At 38.6% G+C, this 26,454-nt stretch overlaps 6 protein-coding genes across 6 annotated transcripts; 3 read left to right on the forward strand and 3 right to left on the reverse strand.

The window, feature by feature from the left end:
• Positions 1 to 376: 376 nt before the first annotated feature.
• On the forward strand, positions 377 to 1,930 carry GCK72_024522 (uncharacterized protein; the record flags this gene model as incomplete). The annotated part of the gene is made up of 5 exons (XM_003118092.2): positions 377 to 602; positions 972 to 1,276; positions 1,328 to 1,423; positions 1,529 to 1,704; positions 1,789 to 1,930. 5 exons carry the CDS (start codon positions 377 to 379, stop codon positions 1,928 to 1,930), a joined length of 945 nt encoding a protein of 314 aa, XP_003118140.2.
• Positions 1,931 to 2,657: 727 nt separating this feature from the next.
• GCK72_024523 (uncharacterized protein) lies at positions 2,658 to 4,021 on the forward strand (the record flags this gene model as incomplete). The annotated part of the gene is made up of 8 exons (XM_003118198.2): positions 2,658 to 2,705; positions 2,760 to 2,830; positions 3,062 to 3,176; positions 3,257 to 3,348; positions 3,405 to 3,501; positions 3,553 to 3,715; positions 3,764 to 3,921; positions 3,968 to 4,021. 8 exons carry the CDS (start codon positions 2,658 to 2,660, stop codon positions 4,019 to 4,021), a joined length of 798 nt encoding a protein of 265 aa, XP_003118246.1.
• A 1,076-nt stretch (positions 4,022 to 5,097) lies between these two features.
• Positions 5,098 to 9,216, forward strand: GCK72_024524 (uncharacterized protein; the record flags this gene model as incomplete). The annotated part of the gene is made up of 19 exons (XM_053735927.1): positions 5,098 to 5,215; positions 5,260 to 5,327; positions 5,378 to 5,488; positions 5,646 to 5,993; positions 6,037 to 6,282; positions 6,326 to 6,468; positions 6,531 to 6,630; positions 6,683 to 6,854; positions 6,901 to 6,990; positions 7,043 to 7,273; positions 7,344 to 7,423; positions 7,470 to 7,712; positions 7,763 to 7,829; positions 7,922 to 8,203; positions 8,252 to 8,403; positions 8,446 to 8,559; positions 8,611 to 8,761; positions 8,814 to 9,025; positions 9,070 to 9,216. The coding sequence occupies 19 exons, from the start codon at positions 5,098 to 5,100 to the stop codon at positions 9,214 to 9,216; spliced, it is 3,075 nt and encodes a 1,024-aa protein (XP_053579493.1).
• Positions 9,217 to 9,367: 151 nt separating this feature from the next.
• On the reverse strand, positions 9,368 to 10,016 carry GCK72_024525 (uncharacterized protein; the record flags this gene model as incomplete). The annotated part of the gene is made up of 5 exons (XM_003118079.2): positions 9,368 to 9,451; positions 9,495 to 9,617; positions 9,669 to 9,737; positions 9,822 to 9,909; positions 9,967 to 10,016. 5 exons carry the CDS (start codon positions 10,014 to 10,016, stop codon positions 9,368 to 9,370), a joined length of 414 nt encoding a protein of 137 aa, XP_003118127.1.
• Positions 10,017 to 11,959: 1,943 nt separating this feature from the next.
• On the reverse strand, positions 11,960 to 17,732 carry GCK72_024526 (uncharacterized protein; the record flags this gene model as incomplete). Its single annotated transcript, XM_003117869.2, has 7 exons — positions 11,960 to 12,070; positions 12,205 to 12,300; positions 12,358 to 12,441; positions 12,492 to 12,626; positions 14,122 to 14,225; positions 14,272 to 14,378; positions 17,641 to 17,732. The coding sequence occupies 7 exons, from the start codon at positions 17,730 to 17,732 to the stop codon at positions 11,960 to 11,962; spliced, it is 729 nt and encodes a 242-aa protein (XP_003117917.1).
• A 2,611-nt stretch (positions 17,733 to 20,343) lies between these two features.
• On the reverse strand, positions 20,344 to 24,766 carry GCK72_024527 (uncharacterized protein; the record flags this gene model as incomplete). Its single annotated transcript, XM_003117499.2, has 13 exons — positions 20,344 to 20,415; positions 20,763 to 20,866; positions 20,943 to 21,046; positions 21,092 to 21,177; positions 21,227 to 21,427; positions 22,901 to 23,030; positions 23,255 to 23,341; positions 23,392 to 23,552; positions 24,097 to 24,208; positions 24,258 to 24,358; positions 24,407 to 24,478; positions 24,530 to 24,673; positions 24,719 to 24,766. 13 exons carry the CDS (start codon positions 24,764 to 24,766, stop codon positions 20,344 to 20,346), a joined length of 1,422 nt encoding a protein of 473 aa, XP_003117547.1.
• Positions 24,767 to 26,454: the final 1,688 nt, after the last annotated feature.

A 26,454-nucleotide genomic window follows, 5' to 3' on the forward strand; every position in this document is an offset into this window, starting at 1 on the left:
CAGGCTGATTACTTTTAAAGAGAACCTGGTCAAGGTAATTTGTTTTCTAATGGTCAAAAAATTAGATTACTTGGAGCTAGGCGCCACAGTACCCAGAATTTCAAACATCGTGTTAAGCTCCACCTCCTGTTCTAAAGTTAGTCAGACTTTACAACTTCAGGAACGTAACAAGAATATTTGTTTTATTCAAAAAAACCTAATGTGACAGAGACGGATGAATTGACATTGAATTCAAACTGACTCTGAAACTATATTTGCTCCTCTAGTACTATATTTGGTATTTTTGGGCATGTCATTTTCTCATTCAACTCGTTTCTCATTGGACTACTTTTATTTCAGTTTCCTATCAACTTATTGAAATTTCAGATTTTACGCTATGTCTCTGGTCTACTTGAAAGCTTTGATGTGTGTCTGGGGTATTTTCTGGAATGTGCTCATTATCTCTGCCATTCTGAAGGATCGTGTTCTCCGGAACTCGTCTACATTCCTTCTGTTGTCACTCCATTTCTTCGCATCTACTATAGATGTTGGGTCCCGTCTGGTGTTTGACGTGCCATCCGAGATCTTGAATCGCCCACTGTTCCGCCTATCCGTCAACTACGGTAATGCTCATAACGTGAAACAGATATCCAGCAAGATACAGTAACCCTGATGTGCTGAAGGAACTTATTCAGAGATTATGCTCTGGAGTTTTCTAATTTTTTGATCATATTTTTATTTGTTGTAAGCGCGTGGGATACAGGACTAGACTCAGGAAGAAATTGTTTTTCTGGTTTATGCGTGGGAATTTAGTTTTAGACAAGACAAAATAATTACTCAGAACCAATCCTTGAATCAGATGGTAATCAGTCCTCAAATTTCTAAGAATTTAACGAAACCGTCGGAGTGAAGACAAAGAAAATGAAGAGAAATTGCTGTGTTTCTCAATACCAATAGAGTGATCACTAATGAAAAAATTTGAAAAATTACAGATGACTTCCCAACCAAATCGTTCCATTTCACCACATACTCCTGTTGGTTTATCCAGCTCTACTCGTTGATCGCAATAGCTGCTTCTCACATTTTGGCGGTGTACGGAACTATTTACTATGCTCGTTTTACCCAAAAGAAAACCATCATTGCCATCGTTGGAATCGTTCTCTTATCCATGTTGTCCGTCTGTTACCTATGGTCTCCAAACTTCCCAATTCTTTTCCATCCGGAGTTCTGGGGGTGGACTGAAGAACGGAACTGGCCATTGGTCAATTTTTTCTTCTACCTTAATTATGTCGTACAGGTAATCAGAAAGAAGACGATTATTTTCGAAAAACAACCGTTTCCGTTTCAGGGAATTGTTTTCTTCTGTCTGGCACTGACTGATATACTGATTGTTTACAAGTTGAGCACTATCAAGGAATCCGTGTTCTCTGAGAAAAGTGTTACCGTGAGTCGAGCAGCAAATCTATACTATCATGAAACCTTTTTTGTTCAATTTCGTTTTTCTCGACTTTTGTCTAAATTCGGTCTCAAACGTGATAGAATTTGCTAGGTCGCCCCACCACAAATGATGGAAAAGATGCAGGTGTCGGTGGTGAACAGTGGCACTGCTGCATTGGCTCCACGACGTACAACTCGAGTATCAACCGAACTGAAAGTATCCATCAACTTCATCATCGTCTCCTTGTTTCTTCTTATTCAAACGCTCATCTACAATATTTGTACACTGTTAGTCACCACTCCCCAAAACGTTTCTTGTCTCTGTTGTTTCCGTTCGCTCCTCCCTTATCACAACTATAGTATTTTTTCCAGATACGAAGACAACAAACTCTGCCTCTTCCTGCTTTTCATTGCACCCATTTTCCGGGGAAGTAAATGTCTCGCGTACTTGGTCTCCGGAAGTGCACTTCGTAATGCGATAGTCAATTTGGTTTTGTGTCGGAAGCAGTTCTAAATCCTTTAAATCTATTTACATGTTATTTTCTTTTTTGTATTCGCTCTTCTACTTGATCCCCTCCCTTTTTCTTCCATCCGTATACTTTACTAAAATGAAGCTGAAAATCTTTTTAGCCGTTTGTCACACGGTGTTGTCGATTCCGGAGGCTCCTCACTCTCTATTGATGCGCCTTTCTCCTCCACCCTCTCAGTTTTCAGCGAGCTGTTTCAGAAACCAAAAACTAGTGTGTACTAAAAGCCGTGAGAATATGATTGCTATATTCTGCATTACAAGTGCGAGACGAGGCGGAGACGCTTGTGTGCTCATGAGAATTTCTTCTCTTTTTTTCCTCTTTTTTTGCAGTCTGGTGTTGCCGTCGTTTCCAAAAATAGCGTAACCTGGCAAATCGTATAGTAGAACCTCTTCTCATTAACTTTATATTATTGAGACGTACCTCGTTATCATTAGAAAGCAGACAAATTCTTATTTTCAGCTGAACCAGACCTAGAAAGAAAATCTCAGTCTTATTATCAGTTGGTTCAATATATTTGGAACTGACATCAAATCGTCTCAATAAGGAAGAAAAGAGGCTCGATGTCTGGTGTTATCATTTGTTTCAAGTGGTGAACCGATTAAAAGTGCACCCGGAGGGAAGGGGCAACCATCGCCCTTTTTTCCTCATTTCTTCTTCTTGCTCTCGTCACTCAACGACTATAGTCCGCCTGCTTTTGCCAGTGTCCTAGACATGCTGATCAACACTAGTAGTACTTCCGATTCAACCACAATAATTGAAGTAAGACATTTTTTTGCTTTACTGAATATAAAAATGAGTATTACTTTTTGACAGCTGGAAAATCGGTACTACTACGTAAATCCAGGACATGCAAAAACTGATTTTGACGTCGATGGGTTCAAGTGGTAAGATCAGGAATGCAAATTACAGACAACTTAATTTTTCGAGTTGGGGATAATTAGCAAATCTTTGAAGGGTGTACTTGAAAAAAAACACTACCAAAACTGGGAGACAATTAGAATTTACTGAAATATGTGGGCAAAAAGTATAATAACATTTTAGCAGTTATCCGGTATTATAAACATCGGTAAAAATTATTTGAGAAAGTCAGATACTTATTGTGTTAAAATTTTCAGGAGAATTGTACTTGAAGAGCAGCAAATAGTTTTCACACTTTTATCTGAACTTGCCGAGTTTTGCACTATCGACCTGATTATTCACTGTACAGACTTCGTATCAAGTTCCACATTTGTGAGTCACTTTGTTTCCTTCTATATACATTACAACTCTCTCCTCTCGAATGCCGGAAAAAAACGTACTGCATGTTGCAGACCTCACAATTCGCGAGAAGCGGAGAGTCAGTTGTTCACCAATGGCTGCCTGGCGGTCACCACGTGCAGTTGGAAATTGACCAGATAATTCAGTGAGTACACTTTGCACTTTCATTCCAAATCACAACCAAATGTGTGTTTATTACAGTGAAACTCAATTCAGTGGAATCGACTTTAGTCGACCTTTTGATCAAACTAATGCGATTCTGAGAGTGGAAGATGAGGATTTTCATGTGCATACATTTGTGAGAATACTTTGAGAAAAAGTGTCCAGCATTATCAATTATTTATTTCAGCTTCTCAGTATGGTCTCCGACTTTTTCAGAATTCTATTCAACGGCTCGTTTTCTGAATCCTCGGATTTATCAGTGCCAATAGAGTTGAAAGAGATATCATCATGCTCTTTCAAAAATTTGCTCAATTGTATATATGCATACCCAAATGGATTCAGAATAACTCGTAAGAAATAACAAAAAACCATCTCAATAAAAACTAACTAATTTTTAGGAGGGAACATATCTGAACTCCTTGAGCTGAGTCATTTCTATGACTGCAAAAGGGTTACAATGCTATGTGAGAACATTCTCCTGTACAATCTCTGCTATAATATACGATCGGTTCAAAAAATGGAATGGGCGATTCGCTATGATCTTGAGACACTGAAGGTTTAACCCAGATACAATTTCAGAGCACAAAACACCAAAATTTCAGAATCAGCTACTCCGCCAAGAACCACATCTTGTTGAACTACTAGCACTCGAATAGAAACAAATTCATAATTTTCTTCACTACCCTTTGTTCTTTCAAACGTTTAGTCTCTGATGAGTAGTTTTTTTTTGTTCTTTCTCAGGTTGTGAAGTGATTCTTATGAAAATTATTGTAATGATTCTCAAAATTTATGTCAAGTTCCCGAGTGACGATATCGTATTTTAAAACAATGAAAGTATTTCTTTGTGAATAAAGTTGACTTTATTTTAAATCAGAACGTATTAGTACATAGAAACACAAATTAAAATGTTGTAATCCGAATATAATCTTTCACATGTCTTTTTGGTATTTTTGCTGACCTCTACACTTATCACCTTGTCGCAACAATTTTTTCCGACAAACAGTTGTGATAACGGTTGTTTACTATATACGAACCAACATGGCATGTTAATCACTTTAGAGATCATATTTCTTATTTGCCATTATTGGCAAACTGCATTTTCAAATCGTTTCAGTCGAATACTAACTTTGTATTTTCATAATGAATGTGAGACCGAATAAGAAAAGTAGATCAATGCAAAAATACTAATGCTACTTCCATTTCCAAGAAGACATATTTCTTTATTCCCTCCGGACTTGCCGATGTTCTAGTGATCAAAAACTATCGCATCTTATCTTATTGTTTACGTTATCTGGTTCATAGTACAGTTGTTCGGGATACTATTTTCCTGTCAAAAAGGTTATAGCCTGATAAGTGAGCAGAGTAGTCAGTCATCCCATTTGTTTAGAGCAGAAATCGACCACGTATTTGTCCATCGACGAGTTTGTTTATGTGTTCCTCACTCTTTCGGCTGACCACGTGATGCTGCCCCGCGCACAAAAAATTTCTCTTTTTCTGCATGCGTCGTTTCAAAAGCCTTTCTCTTCTCTCCTTATGTTTCTTGTAAACACAATTTCTTGACAAAAATTGTTTATTGTAAAACTATTGTCAAGTATCAGTATGATAGGGAAAACTGAACGTCATTAGTGATGTCCTTGACGATATCTTTGCGTTACCGGTAAACAAAAAATTATCGCGACCAAGTCTTGCTACCCACGTTTTGTCGTATAACAATACATTTTCCTGATTTAGAATGGTAATTCTCCGCTCAAAGGTCACTCGGCTCTACTTTTTCCGTTTGTTTTCAAGTGGTGCAAAGAAAATCGAGTATTCAAAATTGAAAGTTGCAGTGCCCAAAGAAATTTTTCCTGGTAAACAACACGTCACGTGGTTCCTCTAATGAATAAAGTTTCAGGAGAAAAGCGTGTTTCTTTGAGTCCAACTGGAGTGTCTCTTCTCAAGAAAAATGGGATTTCCGTTTTGGTGAGTCGAGGAAAAAGGGGAGCAGAAAAATGTGAAATATTACTTTTTAGGTAGAGGAAGATGCGGGGGCCTGGGCAGGCTATTCAAATGCGGAATATACAAAAAATGGAGCGGTTGTCACAAATGTCGATGATGTTTTTAATGCGGATGTTTTATTGAAAGTTAGTTTTGGGGAACACATTTGCAGTGTTGATATGAAAAACAGACGTGGGGTCAATTTGAGTTGACCGACTGTACACAATAAACAATTAGTCTATAAACAAGTAATGGGCAGTGTCTCCCCAAATGGCAAAGTTTTCCAGCTACGACTTTTTTCAGATTCGCCCCCCGACTGAAGTAGAAGTCCTAAAACTGAAAAGTGGTAGCACTCTCATTTCATTCATCCATCCAGGTCAAAACAAAAAACTTCTGGATGCCCTTACTAAAACTAACAAAACGGTGTTCGCAATGGATTGTGTACCAAGAATCAGTCGTGCACAAGTATTTGACGCACTCTCATCAATGGCCAACATTGCTGGATATCGTGCAGTCATCGAAGCTGCAAATCACTTTGGAAGGTTTTTCACCGGACAAATCACGGCTGCTGGAAAAGTTCCACCGGCTAAAGTTCTAGTAATTGGTGGAGGAGTTGCCGGATTGAGTGCGATTGGAACTGCAAGAGGAATGGTAATTCCTTTTAGGTACTTAGTAAACCAAAATGTGGTTTCAGGGTGCGGTGGTAAGAGGTTTTGATACGAGAGCTGCTGTGAAGGAGCATGTTGAATCACTCGGTGCTCAATTCTTGACAGTCAATATTAAGGAAGATGGAGAAGGAGGTGGTGGATATGCAAAGGAGATGAGTAAAGAGTTTATTGATGCCGAGATGAAACTGTTCGCTGAACAATGCAAAGATGTAGATATCATTATCACAACTGCTTTGATTCCAGGAAAAAGAGCTCCAGTTCTGATCACTGAGGTATGTCATAGTTTTAGGCAAAACCTGAAAAATAAGTTTTTAGGAAATGATAAAAACGATGAAACCTGGAAGTGTTGTGGTCGACCTCGCAGCAGAGTCTGGTGGAAATATTGAGACAACTCGTCCTGGAGAGGTATACTCTAAACATGGAGTCACACATATTGGATTCACGGATTTACCATCACGGTGAGGCTCATCTAACAAATAAAATAATCAAAAAGAGAAAAACCTGAAATGCAACAATTAAGACTGCCAACCCAAAGTAGTGAGCTCTACTCCAACAATATCGCAAAATTCTTATTGCATCTTGGAAAAGATAATACATTCTTTGTAAATGAGGAAGATGAGGTGAGATTTTAATAGAGATTTACAATTTATATGAAAAATAAATATTTCTCAGGTAGCACGTGGAGCACTTGTCGTTCATGAGGGTCAGCTAAAATGGCCACCACCACCGATCAACTTTCCACCTCCAGCAGCACCAAAATCAGAAAAACCTGCAGAAGTCACGGCTGTTGTCCCCTTGACACCATTCAAAAAAACTGCAAATCAGACTTTGTTGTTGACTTCAGGTAGGGAATTCAAACATTTGACACATGACTCTTAAATTTTTTCCAGGACTTGGATCAGTATCTCTATTAGGACTAGCTGGTACAAATCCAAATATTGCCAGTATGTCGACAACATTTGCATTATCTGGTCTTGTTGGTATATCAATTTCTCATTTGGCAGTATGTACCAGTTTTTAATTATATTATAGGGTACCACACTGTTTGGGGTGTCACTCCAGCACTTCATTCTCCATTGATGAGTGTCACTAATGCTATTTCTGGAACAACTGCAGCTGGAGCTTTATGTTTGATGGGAGGAGGATTGGTTCCACAGAATTCCGCTCAAACCATGGCTCTCCTTGCTACTTTTATCTCCTCGGTTAATATCGGAGGAGGCTTCCTTGTTACCAAACGGATGTTGGATATGTTTAAAAGAAAAGGTCAGACTTGAAATTAACCCAATCATACATGAGGTAAGACTTGAAATTTACCCAATAAAGTTTATTTCAGACGATCCACCAGAGCACAATTATCTGTATTCGATCCCAGCTGCTGTTTTTCTTGGAGGATATGGATATGGACTATACACTGTGAGTCATTCTAATTTAACGCTATTCAACTAGTATGTTTCTGCAGGCAGCTCCTCTAATCCATTCCTACGCCTACCTCGGATCATCCCTGTGCTGTGTTGGAGCACTTGCAGGGCTATCTTCACAAACCACTGCTCGAGTTGGAAACGCGTTGGGAATAATTGGAGTCACTGGTGGAATCAGTGCAACATTAGGTCTCCTCCAACCAGATATTGACACTTTATATCAAATGGCTGCCGCAGTAGGAACGGGTTCATTACTAGGAATTGGAATTGCTAACCGAATCAAGGTTTCTGTTTGACTAACCTGAAAAATTTATTCAAATAAAAAAATTTACAGGTTACCGATCTACCTCAGCTTGTGGCGGCATTCCACTCGTTTGTTGGATTAGCTGCAACATTGACTTGTCTAGCAAACTACATTCAGGAACACCCACATTTCCTCGAAGATCCATCAAGTAAGCTAGGTTATGACACTAACTTACAACAGGGAATTCAGATGCGGTTGCTGCGAAAATGGCTTTGTTCCTTGGAGCATACATTGGTGGCGTCACATTTACTGGAAGTTTGATGGCCTACGGAAAACTGCAAGGTCTCTTGGCATCTGCACCAACTTATCTCCCAGCACGACATCTTTTGAACGGAGCTCTTTTGGCTGGTAACGTTGGAGCATTGGGGACCTACATGTACTCAACTGACTTTGGAACTGGAATGAGTATGCTGGGAACAACAGTTGGACTCTCGAGTTTGATGGGTGTCACTCTAACAATGGCCATTGGAGGTATATTAGTTTATTAATGTTGAGTTTCAATCTAAAATCATGTTGCAGGAGCGGATATGCCTATCGTCATCACTGTTCTCAACTCATACAGTGGATGGGCTTTGTGTGCGGAGGGATTCATGTTAGACAACAGCCTACTTACAGTTTTGGGAGCATTGATTGGTAGTTCCGGAGCTATTTTGTCACATATCATGTGCAAGGTAACATATTAATTGGAAAAATGAATACATTATATGTTTAAGGCTATGAACCGGTCTCTGCTGAATGTTATTTTGGGAGGTGTTGGTACAAAATCAAAAGGAACAGGAACAGCTAAGGCTATTGAAGGAACTGCAAAAGAAATTGCTTGTGATCAGGTATATTCACTTTTAATAAAAATTTGATATTCATATTTTACTTAATTTCAGACAGCAGATTTACTTCTCAATGCTCGTTCCGTCATCATCATTCCAGGATATGGTCTATGTGCTGCACAGGCCCAATATCCCATTGCTCAACTAGTGAAAGAACTCCAGCAAAGAGGCGTACGTGTCAGATTCGCTATTCATCCAGTCGCAGGTAACATATTTCAATGACGCGATAATCATGAACAGTTGGTTTCATCTCGTAGGTCGAATGCCTGGTCAATTGAATGTACTTCTCGCCGAAGCCGGCGTGCCCTATGATATCGTTGAAGAGATGGAGGAGATTAATGATGATTTCAAAGAAACTGACGTAGCCCTTGTGATCGGTTCGAATGATACTATCAATTCGGCCGCAGAAGATGATCCCAACAGTTCGATTGCAGGAATGCCAGTTTTGAGAGTGTGGAACTCGAAACAGGTTCGGAAATTATATAGAAAAAAATACTTACTGACTGATTCCAGGTAATCATTGTCAAACGAACATTAGGAACCGGTTACGCCGCAGTTGACAACCCAGTATTCTTCAACGAGAACACACAAATGTTACTTGGAGATGCGAAGAAAATGAGTGAGAAACTTCTCGAAGAAGTCAAATCGAAACCAATGTAAATATTCACTGTATTATGAGTTTTTCGAATTTTTATTCCAAAATGCAAGTCCTAGAAACAGTATTTGTCATTTTGAGACCTGGTTATCTGGGAAAGAGAATAAAATTGTATATAAAGTTGAATAAACTGAGAAAAGGAAAACTGGAATTTTTCTATTGAAGAAGGTAGATCGCGATGAGGGTGAGAATGGAGAGTGGGGAGAAAACGTTTCCAATAGAGTTGCATGGGGTTCCGCTCTGAAAACAAAAGTCAGTTAACTGAAACGTTTGGATAGGTTACCTGCTCGTTTTCACATTGGTAGTAGTACAATTGGATTCCGTGGTTTCCGGTTTTCTTCCATCCATCAACGTTCTCTCCGGAGTAAGCGCACTCTCTGATGGTAGAAGAAACTCCTTCGACGTTCTGAAATTGGATTACACATTTTTGATAACGAAACTTTATTCTGAATCTTACTTGGCTGATTTTACGGCATCCGATGGCTGCAGTTCCCTTGAGTGATCCTTCGCTGAGTGGTTCGCAGACCTGCAAGTTTCAAGAGCTTTGTTTTTTTTTACTTGTGTACAAAGTGTCATTTCTGAAGTCTTAAGTTTTCAAACATGATCATACCTTCTTGAAAGCAGCAAGAGCAGATTCGTCGTTAACTCCGCAGGTTGGGTTCTCGTTGGTTGTACATTGGTAGCACGACAGGTTGGCACTGAAATTTAAGAATTAGGAACATTTTCCAACCGGTGGTTGATATATAGTGGCTTACCTAACTCCCAAGGCGAGAGAAGCAAGGAGGATGAAACAGGCGGCACGCATCTGGAAATTTAGATTTTAAATTTATTCGAAACGACTTGGAATGTGAGATTTGAAATAAAAGCGGAAGGAAAGCAAAAACCCGAAAATGAAATCGATGGGGTAAGCAGGAGGCAAAAAGGGGAGAGGGAGGACAACTGCGGAGTAAAATGGAAGACACTCTCTTGCCGAGCAGCTAATGCATTCGTAAAGGCAGTCTCTGCTTCGAGACGCAGCACTGCTCAGGCTTAGACGGGGGGCACACGAATAGGTGCAAAAGAAAAATGAGGAGAGGAAGAGATAGAAGCAGACATATTGATGTGATGAAAGAAGAAGCCCAATCTTTTTTGTTACGTTTCGAGATATAACAGTTGTGGTGAATGCTGCTTTCCGAGGAGAGGAATGTTATAAATAGAAAGTTCAGATGAACCGTTTCAAAATGGTTACATTTGGTGTATTGCAAACGTATTGTTATCATTCATAATGGAAAAATCTCTGAATTTTTGTATTGAATTGATAAGATTCAGCACTTTTGTCTGCTTGTTGCGTCGTATAATCATGAGATTGAGACTTTATCATAGAAAAAGGAAAATAATCTGATTGAAATGAACTATACACCGATTATTGCAAAAAAAGAATGAACTCAATTTGAAAAAAAACCCGGAAAAATTATTTTTTATCAAATTTGGGAACGGGATAGAATTGTATTATTTTATCAGGTTTACCGAAACAACTTCTTTTAGAAATTATTAAGCATGAATGAGGATACTTGAGACAACAAAAGGTTCTCTTGCATTTTTGTTCCAACAATACTATTCTTGTATTCGAAAAAATTTGCAAACCGTTTCAACTGAAACATCTCGTAACTTTTTAACAATGGCATGTCCAGAACGAACAATTTTATCTGAATATAAAAATGTTATGATCTCGTGAAAGATCATAGATAAGAAGAAACCAAGTAACCGAAGAGATGTTTCATCTTTATAGTTCTTTCTAGCGACCCTCAAAAAAACCAACGCCAGAGACAGAAATAGACGACCTTAAAGGAAAACAGAATGACATCTGTAGTCACACAATCACCCTTCCGGTCACCGAAAATGGTTCTATCGATCAAAAAGTTGTTCTTTTCATTTCAAAATTGAAACTTAAGAGTAGTAAAGAAGCGCTGCCGAGACAACTAAAGCAGAGGTTCGTATTACTTCGGTGTGCTTAGCGTAAGAACAAACAAAATGGTAGCCCTTCGATGCTCACCCCCTTGCTATTTTCACTTGATCTCACTGTCAGTCTGACGTCCTCTTCCGATGTATTTACTTACTTAATTTCGAAAAGTGAAATTTTGCGCTCCTCTGCAAAAATATCGAGAATCACACCAGGCAAGCAACTACACAAAAGCCTCCGCCAATTTCGCTCAATAATGTTTGATGGAGGCTCTGCGCCGAGGCACTTTTCATTCATTTCGTTCTTATCAAATGAAAATAAGTGGCTGGCGTCATCAAATTCGATTTTCGATTTGCCTGCGTTTACATTCTCGTCTCTGTGTTTTGTATCAGTATTTGAAACAGTTTTATTGAGAGGCTAAGAATAAAACGATAGGAAAGGAATCGGAAATTAGAAATTGAAACTGTGACGATGGTTTTGCAAACGAAACTACGATTGTTGGAGATAGAGGAGAAATAAATGTGAGATACTGAAGTGGAAACGTTCAAATAAAAAAAGGAATTGGAAAATGAAAAGAGACTATTTGAAAGATTTTGAATTTGAGGAAATTCTTGTAGAAAGTTTTCAGTTTTTTGTAGGCAGAACGTGATTGACAGACAAACGTGACAAGGCGATAGTGGGAAGAAGTAAATTATAAAACTTGAAGACTAGATAATCAGAAGATGATGTCAACTGGCTTAAATGGATGAGCCATATCATTTTTCACAGAAAGGAAAAAAAACAGTGGGAGCTAAATGATGGAGATGGTTTTAATATCCGTTATTGACAGGCACCGGCGAGTGAGATGATTTCTCTGATGACTGAGCAGAACTGCTAGCCGTTGACTTGGCAATTTCCTCCTCGAAGTCTCCCAACATTGCCTAAAAAAGTGATATTATTCAGTTTTTGAGTCATCGAAAATGGTTTTTTTGTTGCTCTTCGATGATTCCACAATGTGTCTTTTGTACAGTATTGTTTTTTTTACATATTCCCGGCTGTGAGCTTTTGTACATACTTTGAGTCCCATGATTTCTCCTTTCACGACCAAAAGTTGTGGCAGGTTTCGGAAGTCCTCGAGTACTTCGTAGTTGCGGCAGAGGTGAACGATCACCTAAAAGTAAAACCGATTCTTGCAAGTCGTCATGCATGAATAAGTCAAGGAGTATACCTTTTTCAAGTTTGGATGATTGGCAAGTTCAACTACGGTCCCTCTGTTGATTTTCTCTAAGTCCAACTCGCGCAAGTAGATGAACTAAAAAAACAAAGACCTCTATTTCATAGATCACTTTTTCGGATAAGAACCTGCAATTTTGGCATCTTGTTAGCCATGTAGGAGAAGAGAGAGTCCGGGAGGAATGGGTAATCGACAGGCTTGTCGACCAGACAAACACGCTCCACTCGTTGTTCGAACTTCTCCAGAATAGCCATCAACGGACCCTAAAAAACGAGGTTTTAGAACTTCGAACAATGGTTTTCTTCATTCCTTTTTTCATTTATTTCCAAGTTTCTTTTCGAAACCTAATAAACTTTTAAACAGAATAAACAAAAGCGTCTAAAGTAATTTCCTTGGTGCTTCTGTTTCTTTTGTCTTCTTTTTTCTTTGCCTATTCATTTTCCGTTCGGTACAACCAACAGAAAGTAATCCTATTTCGTTGCATTCTTTGGCAGCAATGTCCAGAAATGTTTCACTCTGTTTATTTCGACAAACTCTTGTCTTCTACTTCCACCAAGAGAGTTGCAAAAACGTGTAATCTTCCTTCTTCTTCGTTTTTCTGACGACGTTAAAAACGAAACGGAAATTGAATACGACGTTTTTTCAAAGGAAAGGGAAAAGATGAATTACATTTTTCACAAGAAACTACGAAATTTAAATGTATAGATGACAAAAACGTTTTCTTGCGTTTCACATATCATATTTCAGGCCTGTTTCTTCATTCCCACCTCTTCTCAGTTTTCAGATCAAAACGTATCGATGTTGCAAGAGCAAAAGAACAAAGAATGGATATGATCTTTGCGTTCTCAGACATATTCGCAAGAGTTTGAAAATCTAGTTCATGGTGTACAGTTGATTTGATTTCAAGAAAAAATCTTATATGCAGGTCTTTCCTTAAAAGGAGTATAGTTGTTTTTGAACACACTACTATCTACATGATACTAAGCCACAAACCGACTTAAAATACCCTTCACGGTTTTATCTCTGACTCCTTTGTCAAAACAACAACAATAGTTTTGTTGCGGAAGAAAAGTTTTGTCTGACGTGGACACTTTTGAAAATTGCTCTTGAGTAAGTCTGCCATGAATTTTCAATGGATGAAGTCTTTCTCTTCCATAAGATGTCTATGAACTCTGTCATGTTTGTGTTGAGAACAAATCTTAAGAGTTTCAGGACCATAGTTCCTCATTGACTATTCCTGCGTTCTGGAGGTGCTCAACTGGAAAATTTTGAGTGGGAAAAAGGAAAAGCTTTAGTTCTTAAGTTGTGTCGGTTCGAACTAAAGTCAAAGTGTTGTGCAATGCACAGATTTTTCACAAAGATTAGCCCTTTCCTTCGTCAAAAGCAAAAACAGAACATTCTTGAAGAAATATGAATAGATTTGATGGATGACTCAAAAAATTTTGTTTCAGGCGTGTGTTATTTAGCGACGAAAACCCAACAAAAAACCAACAAAAACAGACAGACACAAATCTCAAGAGTGGAACGATCTGTCTTTTCAAAACGTTTGGGAACTGCAGATTTCTCCAAAATCTTGACAGCTATCATTACTTTTTGTCCCATTTTTTGTGCGCTTCGTTTTTTCTTGCTGTTTATAATATCAATGGCGACAAAGACAGGCCATCAATCTCTTCAAGTCTCTAGGGTATTTTTGAAAGAAGAAGTATCTGATAACATTACCGTATGCTCAAAGAAACCACCAGAAATCTAAGTTCATACCTCATGCTCATCAAAGTGACACGAACAGCAGTAGATGTAGGCGACTTGACGTTTCCAGAAAATTGGTCCATCAAAGCTGATGTTCACCGTCATTTTTTCATGACCTGCAAAAAATCTAGTTTTTATTTGTTATCAGAATATAAAGCTCACCTGAGCAATGGTTTTTCCTGAAGATAATATAAACCCAGACGGGTTTGGTTTCATTCCTCGTCGCTTCCATAATTGCTTCTCTCCACCCACGAGATACACGTTCTGCTCTGCAAAAATCAGAAAAAATCACAAAATATTCGAAACGAAAAATGTGAGCCTTGTCGGAGAGCCGGAGAAAAGCAATAAATTCGTAAGAGATATCTTAAGCTTCCGCCAATTTGCTAAATGCTTCTTTTTATGGGCCATAACCGAATGGCAGTGTTGACAACAGAGGGACGTCTTCCAAGAAACGGCAAAATTACAACCAGACTACTCCACAGACATACGAATTGGATAACGATGTTAAAAAAAAGAAATAAACGAAAAAAGAGACTAATGAATCGGTGGGGGTCTCTATTTTGGGCGGATCTGATGTTTTGTTTTGTTTCTGAGAGGTTCTGGATCTTTGGGACACAATTTCTTAAGAAAGGGAGCATCTGGTTTGAAATACTACTCGGATACATTGAATTATGTTTTTTCTTCTTTTATTTTTTCGAGCTAATTTAGTTAGGATCACTGAGAATCTTAGTCTCTAGAAGTGGATAACATCTTAGGATCCCCTCTTTTCCGTCAAAATAAATAATCTAGAAATCCTTGGGGACATTAAAAAATAACAGCGTGTCTAGTAAAACTGGCATGTTTTGAAAAATGTTTGGAGAAAAAATGTTTTGAAAAGGGGTGGAGTCAGGAGTTATTCAATTTCCTGCTGGAGAAGAAGTGTTTTACGGAAAAAGGGTTCTGAAGGAGAAAAGGGTATATTATGAAAGCAGGTGGTAGATTACTGTATCTTAGAACAGGAACCTTATGGGAAAATTAGCAATAGTTTGGTTTTTCTAGTTCAAAAAATAAACAAATGAAATGTATGAATTGAATGAATCTGGCAAGAATCTTCAAGTTGACAAGTTGGAAAACATGAATGATCGGAAAGAAAACTACGAAGTGTTGTAAATCTCGGATTTTTTATGCATACTACTTGTGATTTTTGAGAAGTCTCGATGCTGTCAAGACCGGAAGATGTGGGAGGTGGACTTTGAGAATTGAAACTTGAAAAAAGTTTAAGGAAATGGGAAACAGGAGATGAAAGACAAAAATGGGGCCTAAAAAAGCAGCAACATGAAACTTTTTATATGATCACTATAGCGGGACGAACAAAGAGCGGACGACGGACCCCCGAAGGACGAGTGTCTCCAGAGAGGAAAAGAGCATGGACTGCTTCTTCTTTCTCTTTTCTTCAGCTTCTTCTTCTTTTCTCCGTTTTGCGCGCAGTGCCGCACACTACTAGCAGAAAACTCCCTTTTTTGGCGCCAACGGATGGCGTAGCAGCCGCCATCTGCCGCTTCCTTCCCCCTTCTCTACTTTTACCAGAAATCCGCGAGAGGCGGACCCTCTTATTTTTGGTTGGTGTTGGGGGGTGCATGGGGTGCCATGTCTTCTTGTGTGTATGTGTTGTCGGTGTGTTTGTTGTCTGTCTCCTCCCACCAATGCCACCCTTTTTCGATGTCACTTTCGTGTTTTGTTTCATTTTGTGTTTCTTTATACCACATGGGAATTGGGTATCGCGGTAAGACAGCTCTCGAAGAAGATATTCAGTGAGTGGGCGGCAGTTTGTTCTGATTTTGAAATGCGTCAGAACAAGGAATTGCGTTGCAGCCAACAGGTCCAATTGGAAACTCTCTTGGGACCAAGGTCATAGAAAGTGTCTACCAGGAAATAAAAATTTGGCGAAAAAACCGGAGACAAAAGAACAAAGGTGGAGCAGTTTCGAACGAATTTTGCAGACGGGAGCAAAACTTGAAAGTTTGCAGAATGGAAATATAGATAGTCTCAAGAGATATAGGGAAGTCTGCAGGTTGAAGCAGTCTTCTTCAAATATGGACAAGTTAAAAATTTAAATTGAGAGTACAAAAAATTGTAAAGCAAAACCTGTAGCAGTTTTTTCAAATGTAAAACTTTGAAGTTTGTCTGAACAGTAATATAATAAAATATCATTCAACAAAAAGTTCTGAATAAAAACGTTTTTATAAGATCCCAAAAGTTATAGACTATCTCAGTAAACTTCTAAATATACTGATCCACATCATTTCTCTCTCAAAATAGTAACAAATTGGTCGTCCTCTGGTGTTTTGACACAAAACAAGAATACACAAACACAAACGTGTTGTTTTGTTACAATTCAAACTCGAACGCCAGACGAAATGCCCCAAACAAAGAATTGACGACGTTTGTCGGGTTCAAGATTTGTTTGTTTGAATAGTAATGATTTTCTGGAATGACAACAACGAGATGCACACTTATGCAAAATTTAATATTTGTTTGGATTCCTGAAATTTTTCATGCGGATATTTTAGAAAAACACTGCATTTTTACTAACAATGTCCTTTTCTAGGGTTTTGAAAAGTTTGAGTTGTTTGAGCTATTTGCTTGGAATCAAAAGCGTACAACATGAAAATTCGAGAACAATTAAAAAAATACGAATTCGAAAACCTCGGTCGGAAACAATTTTCCAAATTGCCTTTTTTGGTCCAGTGGTCATTCTATAGTAGAACAACTGACATCAAAACGAGGACTAGGGATCCGCCAGATAGTTGGACCGAATTATCCGAAAACAACAAAAAAAGAAAGATGAAAGATTGGTTGTTTAGCTGGACACTGCCACTATGCTGGTCAATTGCACCAGTGATGAAAGATAGAAGCTGGAAGAAAGCCAACCGAGCAAAAGAAATGAACGGAAAACGAAACGAGAGGCAGAAAGACAAGAGATAAGTTGTGAAGCAAAGCGAAAGGAAAAAAGAAAAAGAAGAGCCTCCGAGACTGGGGTCCAGGAAAATGATGATACTTTCTCAGCTATCTCTCGATTTCTAATGCTTTTTTGCTGGATCCGATTGATGGGTTATGATGGAATTCTCATTTTGTTTTATGCCAATGTGTATAGTTGGCTGTGTCCTGAGAATCTCAAACGAGATGAGGTGGGATCATGATTTTCGAGAATTTAACAATGTCACTGAAACATGTTCATTGAAGAAAATAATCTTAGAGACTCTGGAATCAGAAACCGAAACAACTACTTGTACGAACACTAGTCACTTTGAATATCTCAAGATGTTGTATAGTGAGTTTACGGAGAAGGTTGTATAGTTTTTGACTGACAGGTCTAGAAGCAAAGCTAACCCTCAATTTCATTTTTTTTTTCGAAGAAGTGGATAAAACAAGTCGGTATATACTTGTAAGATGGACCACCAACAACATGATGGATGAAGTACGAGAAAGCATCGGAAGAGCGAAACTCCTCCTCCGGATGAGGCGACAAAACAATAAATAACTGCGACGTACCTAGTTCTGTGCGGCAGTTGGAGGTACGAGAAAAGGATGGGAGCAACCTCCTTGCCCAGCACCGAGATAGGATCCACACGCCGTTCGGCCATTATTGTTTCCTGAAATCGAGATGTAGGGGGTGTGAGAAAACGTAATTGGAGATGATGAGAGGGATAGATAGATGATGAAGTTGAGATTGTCAGAAACACTTTTATAATTGAGTCGTGAGATATTGTGGTTGAAGATTTGAGATGAATATAGAAGCGAGTTCAGCAGAAGGAAGAAAGTCGACGGGTTTAGAAAAAGAGGGTATGCAAATTCAGTTCCACACAGAACGAGACCTGCAGCCGTTTTTGCTGGAATAAATTGAAGATATGAGTGTGCCCGCAAAGGATAGGTTTGTCCGTGTTGACGTTTTTTCAAATACTGCAAGGGTGAGCACGCGAGAAAAAAAGTAAATTGGTGTACAGTGAATAAAATCGAATTGGTTTTGAAAACAAATTGGCAGGGAGGATAAGCGTTCGTTTTCAATCTTTTTAGCAAGAGGTACTGGCTCATACATAAAAAATCTAAGGAAACATAAGATATGTTTATTTTTGGATCTGATGAAATAAAAATCTAGTCATATGATTCATCAAACAGGACATTTACATAATCTATACATTTCTAGTGTCCCAGTGACTGTAAAAAACCTAGATAAAACAGAGCTCATCATGGTCTTTGCAACATGGGCATTTAAACATCCACTTCGCACATTCAGAACGGCCCACGAGCTTCAGATATGAAATTTGATCCAACTTGGGTACTCACTTAGATTAGAGACCACCAATGAAAATGTTCGTCCCAAATATTTGCTCAAGCTGGAATCTGTGAAGTATTTGGTTAAAGAACTAGATGACGTTGAGTGACAACTCATTCAGATGAATTCAGAATTTTCAGAATGCCAAAAAATTTGGCACAACGTATCGAAAAATGATGAAATGCGTGTTGAATAGAAGTTTGAAAAAGAGAAACTAGTTGAAAGTTAGTGAGACATTCGAGGGCAAACGTCAAAAGTAAAAACTACATCTATTAATCATTGAAAACGTTTAGAAGTTCACCCTAGAAAAAGAAAAAAAAACGAAAAGATTAGGGCACCCAAAGCTTCTGCTCCGAATGCTTCCTACCAGTCACTTTTTGTTTCAATCCTGTTGTTACCCAATGAAAGCGGAACAGAACAGGATCTATGGCTCAACAGCGGTGTGGGGGATAATTAAGGATGCGTAGGTTCTAATTCAATTCACACTCCCTCTTTTTCTCCCCAGAGTCCAAAACAAAAAAGTATGTCCGTGAGAGTATACTCATCTTTTCTTTGATTCTGACAACTTTCATTTATTGAGACTTACTAATGCTGGAAATGCTACGCAAGATATAGGAACTTGATTTAGAACTGTACTTTTTGAATAGAAGAAGCGGGTTCTATCGAGATTGAAGTAAAGAGAAAAAACTCTCACAAAAAAGATATATAATGCGAAGAACAATGGATGTAAAAATGGAAAAATGAAGTTGGTCATGTAGAAAATTGGTTGTAGTATTCAGAATTCTAGATTTGGAATGGAATTCCAAATTGCCGAAAGTGGTCATTGCAAGGCTGTTTTGAGTTTTTGATATGCTCATAAAAATACTAAACATAACAAATGTGATGATCGGAGTCAGCTAAAAAAAAATTATCGTAACCGGGCTATCAAGTTTTATTATCCGTTTAGGAAATTCATTTTAGGAAGTTCAACATAAAAATATTGATTTCTAGCCTTAGATATGTTTGTTTTTGCTTCAAAATGAATAATCCATGATGCCGGTTTTCATCAGAAAAGGGTTGCGTGTTCGAGTGAAACAAATCTGAAGTACTTCCAGCTATAGGATTTGGGATCGCGTGACAATGAAACATTTTGAGCTCGGTGGTGTTGTCTTCATGATGCTCAAGAAAAAATAGGTTCAAAAAATTGGAATGGGGGGTTGTGTTGAGGAAAGCGTTAAGAGGAACATGTTTCGCAATTTGAAATTGAAAATGAGAAATGTTTTTGCTCCTGACGCTTCATTTTTTCTCCATTCGTTACACTTCCAGCTCATCTTTTTTTGTTGAGTTGACTCCGACTAATTAACTTTTCTCCGTTGAGGAAATAGCAAAAAGAATGGAATTTATTGTAAACACGTCATCAATTCGTACATACAGTAAAAATTGCACCAATCAGAATTTAAGTTTGAAGCAAATTGAGAGGATGAGGTGTTTGGAAAGTGAAAGGCAGAAAATGAGGATTTTTTAAAATAAAAACGTAGAAAGGCATAAGCACCAGATTGAAAAATTGATGGGATCGGTGAGCAACGAAAATTGTTCAAGTAAAAAAGATTTGTGGCTGGGATGGAAGTGAGTGATAAGTCACCGGCATTTGGTGACTGATTAGAATCAGAATGAGAAAATTAGAAAACATAAAAACTTAACAAAATGTAGGCATTGAGAGCCAATCTTGCACATACAACCCATAGGAATCAACAGGATAGAAAAAGAGAGGAAATAAGGAAGGGTAAGAACAAAGAACCCTTTTAATCACACAGGAAAAGAATTGACAGATGAATGTTGAAAATGGCTCTCGCTCGAAAATGAAATGTGCGATGTGTTGCAAAGCGATGAGCGTTGAAGGAATGTTTGTGCTTCCTGGTAGAATCAATCGTTCTTTTTTTGGCTTAAAATGAGAAGGACGATGTAGAATTGGATGTTGTTGCAGTGCTATTGGTACGAGGGGATTGGAGTTCGACCTGAAAGGAAAATGAATAACTTTTAAGACTGACAAGCGTGATGCCAGAAATTGCCACAGAAACTCTGATCAGGCCCAAAAGTAGCCAATTATTTTTAAATTTTTTGATATATAAAATCAAAACGTTTTGAAAAATTGAATTTGATACTTTTATCGATTTTTATCTGATTAATTGTTTCTTGAAACATTCATTTTTTGTTTTGATATCCAAACGTTTCTCATTTCGTAAATTCCAATCAATCAGGCGTTACTCTTGACGAGTATCTCCCGTAAACTATCAAATTACCAAAAGGTCAGACCTCCTAGCAAAAGTGTGACAAAGCGATTGTAAACCCTCTTCTCACTCACCGTTACTCGGTTTATTGGAGCATTTGGTGGATATGATGGGCAAGTTGGCACACCAGGAGGCAGAGGGTATGCGGATGGCACTTCTGGTTCTTCGAATTCGTCATCTGGAAATAAGCATAGTTAAGAATTAGAAAATAAAAGAAATCTCTCGATTTGTTCACGAAATTTGATGGAAATTACCTGAGAAGTCATCATAGAAGCTTTCACGATAGGATCCGAATACTTTATTCGTTTCATAAGGTTGTCCAGCGCCAGGGGCCACTACTTGGATGGTGGTTTTCGGTCTAAAAACTATCTTATTCAATTAAACTTTGAAAATAAAAACTTACGGTGGTGGTGGCGGAGGAACCTTCGGTCTTTGGATTGTTGCAAATCGAGAATCATTTGAAACAAGTATTGTGTTGCTCCCCGAGATCTGAAACCATTACTTTCAAAAATTTGAACTTTCACGAATAAATTCTTACCGAGGAATGCGACATCTTTCTGTTCTGATAAGGGCTAGCAGCCAAAATCTGGATTTGTCCATTAGTATATGGGCTTGCTGATCCTCGTTCGTGTTTCGATTTGTACTTTTTGAAGCAGTTTAGCATTGTTCCGGTATAGTTTCGAACAATCAGCCAGGTAGCAACAATGAAGAAAAAGATGAAGGACACGAGAACAAGAACCTGAAAAAAGAATAAATTGGAAACTCGAATTCAAATAAATCAATGGGTTCAAATGTTCGGGGGATATGGAAAGGAGTGAGAATGAATTAGAATAGAAAAGGAGATAGAATTGAATCGATGAATGAGCGAAAACGGGAACGAAGACAGGTGGAATTCGAAGAAGTGTCGGGGCCGGGGGACAAGAAGATAACAGCTGTGTTACTAGTCATCGTAAACATTCAGCGACCACTCGGGACGTATTTTTCCCTATTTTTCTCCACGGGGTTCCCGTCGGCACCCATTGATGTTTCGTACAACATTTCAACTCGCTTGTCAAGCGTAAGTGTGACCGATTGCACCAACACAAAGTTTCAATGAAATTCGAGGATGCGACAAAAAAGGAAAATTGGAATTACCAGTGACACGGACCAAGGACATAAGTAATGAAGAGATTTACATGAACAGACGGGCAAAAAGATGGTCATATGAAAGCGAGGAATGTTTCGCCACTCGCCCATCTGCTTAGATAGATAGATCTCGTAAAAATGGCGATATGTTTTAATGTGATCTACTCTATGCGCCACTTGAGAGAATTCATGTACAAAAACCACTAATAAAGATAGTCATCATCAATTGAATGAATATGTCGTCAAGATATGTGAGACAAGGATCAATATGCGCGACAATGGAATACGCGACACAAAACAGAAATCTAAGAAAGTAAAACCTGTTGGATTAAAAGAGTGAGAGTACACTTGACAGTCTATCCGAATGTTTTGAGATGACCTTCGACTTAAGGGCTCCAAGGATATCGAGGCGGAGACAGACGAAGCGCAACAGTTGGCGCGCTCTCTCATTACTCGCATTGATCTATTACCTTGGTCCGCAGCACGCCGCAACGGATTTGCGAGTAATTTTCATAACTGACAGAAGAAGAGAAAATTGAGAGACTGAGAGAAAGATTGATGGATTGGAACGTGAACATCTCAGGTTCAATGGCAAGTTGTTGTTGTTTCGGTTCACCTTATAATGGTAGGATTAGAATATGAATGTAGGAAGATTAATTGGTATTCGGGTCACAAATTACAGGTTGAGTTGATGTTCAATAGCAAAAACTGGTTGGTGGTAAGAGAAGGTATCACAGCAGGAGGTATACTAAATCTTACATCGGAAACAGTATTCGGTAATTTACTGCTATCTATAGTCAAGCTTGTATCTGTTTTGTAGCAGACAAAATCACGTTTCCTCAAGTTCTAAAGTTTCAAACTAATCCTAAATCCTACCACATTATTTTGTTTCTCAAATGTCCCAATCAACTGGTGCCAATAACATTTCGAATCTCTCAACAACCTGACAGATGATGAGAAGTTGAAATGTTAAATACTCCAACAACGTTTCTATAAAATCTTTCTCATCTGGTAGGGTGGATAATAAGATAAGTATAAATAGAAATTTCCCATTATTAATTTTCGAGAAATCTGCAATGAAACATACCAAAAAGAACGGATGCATGAAGAATCGGCAAGTGTGCGGTTTGCAATTGAGGTCGGCACACCGACCCGGCAACCCACAATCACAGTCTTCACCGTCTTCGAGAACTCCATTTCCACAGACCGGCTCACTCCTACAATATCAATTGTTTGCGCGGTGTCATGTTTGGAGACAACACACTACACCCACACACATTCACGCATTGCTCTTTCTTGATTACCATCTTAGGTTGACAATAATGCCACAAAGTGTACTTTTCACTTATGGCCAACCTAACCTCAACTAGTCGCGGGAAAGCGGTGCATGAATAGGGTGGGGAAAAAAGTAAGACAAATGAGAGAAAGAAAAAAAACTCACTCTTTGAAAATCGGTTCTTTTAGAATGCACTTGTTCTTGTAGATTGTGTTGACGAATTGTTGCACTGTGCAATCGTGATCGAAACCACTAAAACAAAATATATTCCTCTAGAACTGCAAACTCTATCTTAAACTTACGGTATTTTCAAACACCCATCCTCTTTTGCCGAATCTGTAGGTGTACACTGACAGTTAGGCACATAGAGAGATTCATTAACATCTCGGTGGGGAACTCCAACCAGGTGAGCCACCTCGTGGAAGAAAATCGATCCCATTGCCCTTGGCTCATTTGGATAGAACTGAAAATCACAAACTCTTTCTCATCATTTTTCTCATTTCCCACTATTTGAAACGACGCAATGATATGCAATTCCCATGCCTATTCTTTTATTACGAATCTGGACTATTAGGCTTTATCCCATTTTCCGCGCGGAAATGGAGATGGGGAGACTCTTCGAGGCAGCACTTCTCACTATTGCGAATAGCTAATTTGAGAGCCAAATTACGCGTGCCCTTCATTCGTCACGTCTTCTTGTGAGCGAAATTGTTGAGAGCATGTTTAAGGAAGAACCATATTATCGGCGATGCATGAAAAGCAGAACACATATTATGAACAACAATTCAAGTGTGCTTACCGACAATAAAATTGCTTTTATAATACATACCGACACAATCTAATAATCTATCAACAATAATAAACTGCGGCGTTTTTCTCTTCAAAAAAGGAAAAGAAAACTATAAAACTGGAGACACCGTCCAAACAATTAACTGTCGCGTTCCATCATATCTAGATGACCTTTATGTCACAGGCGCCTTAATGAGAATCAAATGGGCAAAACTTACTCCTGAAAGAGACACTGAGTGAGATGAACACATTCCGTTGACGTATGCCAGTCCCCCAGCGTACTTGTAAGAAATAAGAGTAGCAAACTCGTGAGGCGGAAGTTTGTGAACTCTGAAATTTTCATATTTATATTAGGAAGTCCCTGTAATATTGAGTGTACCTGGCATTTCTGTATTCATGGAAAGACTGTAGACTGAGATCTTCTCGATTTGTTTGCAATATCCCGACAACAATTAGACCAACTCCGAGTTGGTTCAAGTACTGCAATAATAATAGAGACTGTGTAAACTTCTGGAATATTTAAATTACCTGATTGGCCTCGTCTACCATCTCCATAATGTTCTTCTTGACACGTAACATGTCAAACTCATAGTAATTTGTCTGAAACAACATGGTTTTGATAAAATATGTTTCAAAGTTTTTAAAACATACCGTTTTGTTATCTACGAAAATCAAGCTTCGGATGAAAATAGTGGTTCCAGGATCAGTGGAGGCCAGACTGTAATCAGGGGCCTTTGCACCCCATACTGCTGCTCCATTTTCGATGTGATTTTGCTCCTCCCATGACAATACAATCTGAAAAAAGCTGAATAGATAACATCACCCAGTTTTCAGACTTACTCCAAACAAAGAAAGGCTAATAACCAGAATAATTGATAATTCGCGCATATTCCTACCACCTGTCGTCCGTGCTCCAGGACTTGTACACTTCACTTCATGCTATTAATCTGAAAAAATTTAAACTGTACTAAAAAGTTCAATAAAAGGGTGGCACGAGAAAAGGAGACGGTTAAAAATTAAATGAAGACAAACTGATAACATCAAATCGCAAACCCTGTAATTAAACGTAGTGGTAGGAAAAGAGGAAATGTTGGAAAATCGGAAAAGGAGGAAATAGAGAAAAAGTAAAAGCTTCAATTCAACTTCTGGATCAATTAAACTTGTGTACATTTGTATCGTGAAGGAGGTGTGAATTGAAAAAATTGGATGGCTTTTTCGCCCACTTCTCTCTTTTTTCCATGTAGTAGGATCTGGATAGTAGGAATGATGATAAAAGCAAACAGTAAAGGACAAAGTTAATGGAACATGACTAGGAAGAGGAACCATTCATGAAGACGCTTTGAATAGTGAAAGCACAACGAATAGTGGAAGACACAACGGATCAAGACATCGGATCAACAATTAATCCTCAAAAATAGGAAGGGTGGAAATAGGAACGTCAAAGTTTTCTTCAAAGACGCATAAAACATAATGTCAAGGCGACACGATGTAAACGACTCGCACCCGTTTTCTTTATTTCGGTCAAAAGGGCAACATATGGTTGTGAAGAAAAACGAAAATCAAACTGATGCCAAACACATTGGAGACACTAGCTGCCCCACGGATTTATGGATGAATAATATGCGAAAGTGCGCGTAATTACCACATGTAGGTGTTCGCCGCTGAAGGGTGAGAGGGGCCAATATATACATAGTACCAGATTGTTTATCGGGAAGTGTTGAAGAGGAGAAATGCATCGAGAAGAGGAGTGGAAGGGCACGACGGGTAAAAGTGCGATGCGAACTGACCAGGCGGCTGTCCACCGGAGGGAACAAGACAAAATGACCCTTCCCGGGGAGAGACTGCTCTGAACCCGAATTGCAACAGATACGCACCTTGGGACCGGCACCGACATCTCCCGGTAGGCGTCGACAAAAAGTGCAGGCGCATTTGCCTTGATGAATAGCCGCCGCCGGGCGTTGGGGTGTTGGGCGGAAAGTGCGAAGGATGAAGAATTCATCCGTTGTGAAGAAAGACATGCTAACTCATCCTATGTAAGCCATGCAGGTCATAGGTCACTTTTCAAAAGTTAATTATTACTTAAGTACAACATCTGGTAATCGAAAGTGAGAAGAAATCTAATTTTTTTAAATCTAAAATTTTGAATTTCGAGTTTTGAATTTTTTTGAAAATTTCATTTTCGAACTCCGAATAATATAAAAATCTGGAAGATTTTGTTACATTTTTTTTGAACCATCGTAAATTAAAAATACCAACAGTTGTTATATTTTCTAATAAAATTTCCGATCCCTAATAAATATGTGAAAACTACTACAGTATCTGGTTTTCGAAAGTAAAGCAATGCTTGCCTATCCAATTATTGCAACATCAAAAGAGACTTCCAAAAAGCGGGGAAGCCATTTTTGGTTGGTCTTCAGGAAGCAATCTGGATATGCAAATTCAAGCTGAGATAAAAAGAGAAGAATGGGAAAAAATGTATTTCTCAATTGAGAGAGATTGCGGAAAGAAAGAGCATTTTGAGTGTTTTCCAGTTGTTGCAAGTTTTTTCCTCTTCATATTTTTTCGGGTGGTCTAGG

The sequence above is a fragment of the Caenorhabditis remanei genome, chromosome X, assembly GCF_010183535.1.
Source record: "Caenorhabditis remanei strain PX506 chromosome X, whole genome shotgun sequence".
Lineage (NCBI taxonomy): Eukaryota > Metazoa > Nematoda > Chromadorea > Rhabditida > Rhabditidae > Caenorhabditis > Caenorhabditis remanei.